The 7,107-nt window shown below is 48.6% G+C and overlaps 1 protein-coding gene across 1 annotated transcript; it reads right to left on the bottom strand.

Moving 5' to 3' along the window:
* Positions 1-1,255: 1,255 nt before the first annotated feature.
* On the bottom strand, positions 1,256-7,103 carry LOC117870618 (zinc finger protein 239-like; the record flags this gene model as incomplete). The annotated part of the gene is made up of 2 exons (XM_034757824.1): positions 1,256-2,999; positions 6,065-7,103. Coding segments are annotated over 2 exons (1,071 nt in total), but the record flags the coding sequence as incomplete, so codon positions are not given.
* Between the last annotated feature and the right edge of the window lie 4 nt (positions 7,104-7,107).

The raw sequence follows: 7,107 nt of genomic DNA, 5'->3' as shown, positions 1-7,107 counted from the left end.
CTTGTCGTGGTCACTTGGGACAGGGGCAAGGTTGTCCCCACTCCGGGGTGCTCTCTCTGCTCTGGACACTTCCCCGACCCACTGATCACTGCACTCACTTCAAGCAAATACAATTTATTAACCAGGAATAAATTAAAAAAATCTAAGGCAAAACGGGCAAGTTTAAAGGAAAACAACCCCGCTCTGTGACACGGGGACACCACAACCAGCGGCTCTGGAATGTCAGGACAGTTCACTGTTCGTCACCCGTCCGTCCAGGCCCTGGTGGTGCTGCAGGGATGCCGCAGGTCGGACATGGCTTCACGCTCAGGGTAGCAGGACCCTTCTTCCCAGCGTCACCTCCCGCCCCGCCCCACTGGGGTTACGATCCCTCTCCAAGTCTGGCTTGGCTGGGGGGCATCTCCCTCCGCTGGGCCTTCTGCACAGGGTCCCCCTCGCTCTCCCCAGGTGCTCACCACATCCGCATCCGTCTCCGGACGGCTCCAGCCCCAGCTCCACTCGGCCTCAGCACTGCTGCTGCTCTGCCTCCAGCCCCCTGGGCTGCTTCTCTGGTTCCGCTTGCTGCTCTCTCCTTAACTCAGCCCTACTCCGGCCCAAGAAGCTCCATCTCACACGGAGGACGGGTCCCGCCCCCAGCCTCCTGATTCCCTCATTGACCTGCCTGCCCTGTCAATCAGGCTAACCTGGGCCATTGGCCTCTCCTCATTGGCCCTGGGGACTGTCAGTCTCAGGGTCCTGATTTCTCATCCACCCTTCCCCTTTCTTTTGGTACTGGGAGAGAGCGAACCAGAAACCCCACTAAGTTTCAGTAAGGGGCCAACCGTCCCCTTACCTAGGCAAAGGACAGAATCCCACAGGCAAGTGGGACCAGAATAAATGGCCACACTGGGGTACTGCCACTCACTACACAATTAGAGGTGGGGAAAAAACCGGGGAAAGTTTTAAGCATCATTTGAACACAGTTTGTGGCGTGCCAGCTCACGTTTGTTACTTCACCGCAGGGACAACGGCAGGCGGTCATTCTGCAGTGCTGCCCCTGCACCCTGACAGTCTTCCCCCTTTCTCTGTAATTATCAAGTATGGCTAGAAAATTCTCGTCAGTTTCCCCCCTTTTCTCTCACAGTATTGCTTTTTTATCTGTTATGCTCAGGTTTTGCCCCCATTTTCTCTCTAATTCTCGAATCTCAGTTTAAAATCGCCTCCGATTTGGGATGTTTTCCCACCCATTTTATCTGCAGCAAATCATTCTTGTGTTGGGGGGAACTCGATGCCCTCAGCCATTCCCCGAATGGGCAGGGGGTTAGTGGGTGCAGAATAAGAGGACCCTGAGATGCGCCTGCCTCTGGGGTGGGGATTGGGTGGCCATTCTCTGCCAGCAACAAGGCATGGAAAGGGCACAAGACAGAAAGGGAGGAGCGTGTCCATCCCCCCATGGAGACGGCCCAGCCCCAGATTACCGTCTCCCAACTGCTTCCTGCTTCGTCCCTACCCCAGCCCAACCCAGCCCCCTCCTGCCACCAGCGGCTAGTCATGGTCCCAGACCCCCATGCTCTCCCGCTCCCCACTGGCTGCATTCACCCTCATCCCATCCCCTGTTAAAGCAGCATTGCCCAGGGCTCCTTGCTGCCGTGTGATTGTCAGCCAAGAGGGAACCATCCCCTTCTGTTGTTTATTGATCATGTCTATATAATGTCTCCCGTCTGTCTCTCAAATTACCGAACATTGATATTGGTGTTTTTCTCTGTGAACAAATATATAGGTTTTCACCTCCGCTTACGCCTTCATTCTAAAATAGTGACATAGCATCCTTAAAAAAATGGCCCTGTTTTTCTCTAATTATCTGTAACTGATCTATTATCCCCTGAGATTTCCCCATCTAATGATATACACCTCTACCGCGATATAACGCTGTCCTCGGGAGCCAAAAAATCTTACCGCGTTATAAGTGAAACTGCATTATATCGAACTTGCTTTGATCCGCTGGAGTGCGCAGCCCCCCCCGCCCGAGCACTGCTTTATCGTGTTATTTCTGAATTCGTGTTATATTGAGGTAGAGGTGTATTAACATCAGATCTTCTCCGATGTTGCTGTTTTGTCAAATTCTTGATTATTGGTTGATATAAAGTCCTTGCAAGTTTTTTCCCCCATTTTCTCTCTAATTCCCAAAAATGTAGATGGCGTTCCACTCAACTTTTACCCCTCTACCTCGTTTATCAACTAGGGGATATAAAATTCCTCATTCATTTCCACTTCCCTCTGATTTGGGACAACGAATCTCAAATGCCTTGGCAACAAGGGTACATCAGCATCAGCGTGTCTCTGCCACTGCACGGGCGTCAGCCACTGGTGCCCCTCCTGTTCTCTGGCCTCTCGTATACATGAGGTCAGCCCCAGATGATCTGCTGCTCCCTTGTGGCCCTAAACCCCAACGACTGTCAGGGGAGAGGAGGGAGAGGCTGGGGGCGGAGAGGCGATGGGGAGGGAGAGCACCAGGGTGGTTCAAGGGAGCAGGGCAAGGAATCAGCTGGGAAGGGGAGAAGGGATAATGGCGGGTCCCCAAAAAGTCAAACTGCAGCTGGGTTGGTGGGTTGCCCTAGGGAAAAGTTTGGGACCGATTACTCTGCCCACTGGGCTAACCGTGATATGGTGGGTGCCACCATGCCTGCCTCCTCCCCTGGATGCTGGGGGTGGAATGAGGCAAGTGCCTCCCCCATTCTCGGAAGAAATGACGTAGGCACCTAATCTGGCTGGTTCCCAAGTCTGGTGCTCAGAAGCAGAGATCCACCGCTCTCTGTCTGAGGTTTGGGCTTAGCATTTCCCTGTCATGGGCCTCTCCCCTGGCTAGCTTAGGTGAGAAGCCACCTAGCACGCCAGGGTTTGTGGATCCCATTCCAAGGTGCCAATTTCTTCCCCATTCGCTGTACAGGAGCCGCAGTGCCGATCTCTATCCATTCGCTGCACAGGAGCCTAGGCGTCGATCTCTCTGGTGGCACAGGTCTCTGTTAGGAACCAGACACAGACCTGAATCAGAATCTCTGTAAGCTGCACCAGGCGGAGTTTCTGTTAAAAAACAGTGATTTTTCTTCATCTTTCTCATGTTCAACACGGATTTCATTTTCTACTCCTTCGCAGCACCTCCAAAGGATTAGTTCAACACAAACACTGCTTCTATTTCCTCCGCATGTTAGGGACATTGTCACGTTATTGATTTGAACTGGGACCATATAGAACATGGCTGCAACCAAAGTCCTGTAGTGGCACCAAATCTTGTATAAAGGGGGTCAAATAGGGTGTCTAAGACAAGGTTATGGTTGGCTGGTTATGATTATGCTGTCTATATGCATATATCATTTTTGTATTTAAAGTTATAAGTATTGGCTCTCTACTGTTTGTATTTCAAACACGTGCTATGCTTCTGGGTGACGCCCCAGACAAGTTGGTGTTAGTTCTGCCTAGCCTGCTTGATGGCCCATTAAGGACCATCAGCTACACAACTGACCCATTGAGAAAAGGCAGATATGCCTTGTAACTCAGCAAAGTATGCAGGGACTTGCCCATGTGACTCCAGACTCCATTTTGCTGTAATTTTCCACAGTAAGGACAAAGAGGTGTTTTTATACTTGGAAAAGACTATAAAAGGCTGATGCCTGATCTCCATCTTGTCTTCAATCCTGCTTCTTACCTCTGGAGGGACTTCGCTACAAACTGAAGCTCTACACAAAGGACTGATGACCCATCCCAGCTGGGGATGTTCCAGAGACTTGATTTGAACCTGCAGTTTATTCCATTACTGCTACAAGCCTGAACCAAGAACTTTGCCATTACTGGATGTAATTGATTCCGTTTAACCAATTCTAGCTTTCAGCGATATCTTTTTCCTTTTATGAATAAACCTTTAGATTTTAGATTCTAAAGGATTGGCAACAGCGGGATTTGTGGGTAAGATCTGATTTGTATATTGACCTGGGTCTGGGGCTTGGTCCTTTGGGATCGGGAGAACCTTTTTCTTTTACTGGGGTCTTGGTTTTCATAACCATTTGTCCCCGTAACAAGTGGCACTGGTGGTAATACTGGGAAACTGGAGTGTCTAAGGGAATTGCTTGAGAGACTTGTGGTTAGCCAGTAGGGTGAGACCAAAGTCCTCTTAGTCTGGCTGGTTTGGTTTGCCTTAGAGGTGGAAAAACCCCAGCCTAGGGCTGTAACTGCCCTGTTTGAACAATGTGTCCTGAATTGGCACTCTCAGCTGGGTCCCGCCAGAACCGCATCGTTACAGACATTTCACCAATCAAAATCTTAGCTAGGAGAGATCTGCAGGAGTAACCTCCTGTAAGCCCTGGCTCATAACGTCTTTGGGAACCAACTGCGTGAGCATATTGCAAAACGCCAAGCCACATATGGTGGTACTTTCTTCTGGGGTCACCTGAGATAATATAGGCCTAACGAGCTGAACAATACTGTGATTGCATGCAGTTCCTTCAGTAAGGTGTAGAATTTGGAGTGGGTTGTTGTTTAGCATTTCATAGTGGAGAATTAAAAACACAAATGTTTCCTTGGTAGTATGTCCTATTAGAGTATTCTTGGAGTATTCTCCCATGTTGACCGAACTGCATTAGAATCTCCATAGTTGACCGAACGGTCATCATGGAGGGGTGGCGGAAAAGCAAGAATAAAATAAATGACTATTTTTGCCAGATAGCCATTTGTCGCAAAGTCCCCAATAAATCTGAGCTGCATTCCCTCAAACAAAACTAGTGTCCCATTATGTAACCAAACGGTCTTTAGGAAAGGGAGAAAAATCCACAACACTGAGAGGAATAAGACGCTTTCCGTTTTATATAAAGTAAAATTCTAGAGCAGATTGTATTTGATGACTCACAGTCAGGACAACGGGTTCACATTGTGTTCAAATGTGTTTTGTTCAGCATTGTCTCCTTTTATTGAGTCATGTTATTTAGCAAAGTTTTAGCATTATCATAGTGGGGGGGGGGGGGGGGACAGCAAAACTTCTAATCTGCAAACAATCCATACTCAGCAGGAAAAAGCCCAGAAGCTGCTTTGCAAAAGGACAGAGACCGGCATTTAAACTCATAATCATCAAACTGTGTTTTGGATACATTTGGATTCCTCGTCCGGGTCTGGGACACTTTTCCTCCAGTCCTCACGAGTCTGATTTAAGATCAAGGAAATCAAAGAGCGACTCCCAGGCCAAGTGAGCTGAGAACATGTCATCACGTGACCCTTTGGGAGGTGGAGAGTTTGAAGGTGGAAAAGATAAATTCTACATGGCTCGGACAGAGAGTAACTCTGATGGGAATCCCCCCATCTCCTTCAGCACCACAGAAGCTGAATTGACACGTTCCCCTCTGCCCAGGCTCCTTGTTATAGTTAAATACGTTTTAAATGAGGATAAGGGTACCAAACATCACTGCTATTCATCCCAGCTCAGAGCAACGTGACAACAACTGGAAATGAGACCATCGGTCCCCAAAAAAGGGACTCGGTGACTTTAACAATTGCTTTGCAGTGGGAGGAGGAGTATAAATGTGATATAAAGGTTTGTTGAGATTAGGAAAATGACAGAGATTAGGTCAGGTCATGAGGAAACATTCCCTATAACCTGGGCATCTAGACATGGGTGAAGAATAGCTGAGGTAGCTCACGCCTCAAAAAATCACAGTGGAAATGAATATTTTACCTCAATGAAGCTAGCTGAGATAACCCCAGTTTCCCCCATCTGTGTCTGAAGGACATTCCTGGCAGGCAGGACGTACAATCCCATTATTGTTAGAAAGGACCTTGGGCTTCACCCAAAGAAGGCCTAGCTGCAAAAGGCAGAAGTTGGCAACTCCCCTGAGGGACCACTGTGAAGCAAATGGTGCAAACAGCCTTGGAGGTCACTAGATGGGAATTAGCAAAAGTATTCAAGAAAAAAAAAAATCTTTCGACAACCATAGACAAGGTCTTAATTATGGCTTATTGCCCTGGCAGATTCTCTGATGATAAGTAAGGGCTGAGCTCTGATGGAAGTTTTTCCTACACTCACTGCATTCATAGGGCCTCTCACCTGTGTGGATTCTCTGATGCGTAACCAGGGCTGAGTTACGTGCGAAGTTTTTCCCGCACTCACTGCATTCATAGGGTCTCTCTCCACTGTGGATTCTCTGATGGGCAATCAGGGCTGATTTGTCAGTGAAGCTTTTCCCGCACTCACAGCATCCGTAGGGTTTCTCCCCTCTGTGGATTCTCTGATGTGCAATAAGCGCTGAGCTCTGAGTGAAGGTTTTCCCGCACTCAAAGCATTCATAGGGTCTCTCTCCTGTGTGGATCCTCTGATGCGTAACAAGGACTGACCTCTTAGTGAAGGTTTTCCCACAGTCACTGCATTTATAGGGTCTTTCTCCTGTGTGGACTCTCTGATGTATAAGAAGATCTGAGCTTTCAGTGAAGGTTTTCCCACATTCACTGCATTCGTACGGTCTCTCCCCCGCATGGATTCTCTGATGTCTTATAAGGGCTGAGCTCCGAGGGAAGTTTTTCCCGCACTCACAGCATTCATATGGTCTCTCTCCCCTGTGGATTCTCTCATGGATAGTAAGGTTTGAGCTCTGAGTGAAGCTTTTCCCGCACTCACTGCATTCATATGGTCTCTCCCCCGTGTGGATTCTCTGATGCGTAATAAGGGCTGAGCTGTTCGTGAAGTTTTTCCCGCACTCACAGCATCCATAGGGTCGCTCCCCTGTGTGGATTCTCTGATGTATCAGAAGGGCTGAACTCTGAGCAAAGCGTTTCCCACACTCACAGCATTCATAGGGTCTTTCTCCCGTGTGAATTCTCTGATGTGTAACGAAGGCTGAGCTCTGAGTGAAGTTTTTCCCACACTCACAGCATTCATAGGGTTTCTCTCCCGTCTGGATTTTCTCATGGTTAATAAGGTCTGAGCATCTACTGATGTTTTCCCCACACTCAGTGCCTGGGTTGTTTCTCTTTCCCCTGAGGATTCTCTGCTGGGCTGGGGTTCCCTTGACATCTTTGTGAGTTTCCCAACAATTAATGGATTTACCCACTTTTTCCTCTGTCTGGTTTCCCAGCTGCTGCTCTGGCCTCTGC

This window comes from Trachemys scripta, unplaced genomic scaffold (assembly GCF_013100865.1).
Source record: "Trachemys scripta elegans isolate TJP31775 unplaced genomic scaffold, CAS_Tse_1.0 scaffold_66, whole genome shotgun sequence".
NCBI classification, from domain to species: Eukaryota; Metazoa; Chordata; order Testudines; family Emydidae; genus Trachemys; species Trachemys scripta.
Note: the sequence above shows the minus strand (reverse complement) of the source record. Positions and strands in the feature narration are given on the sequence as shown.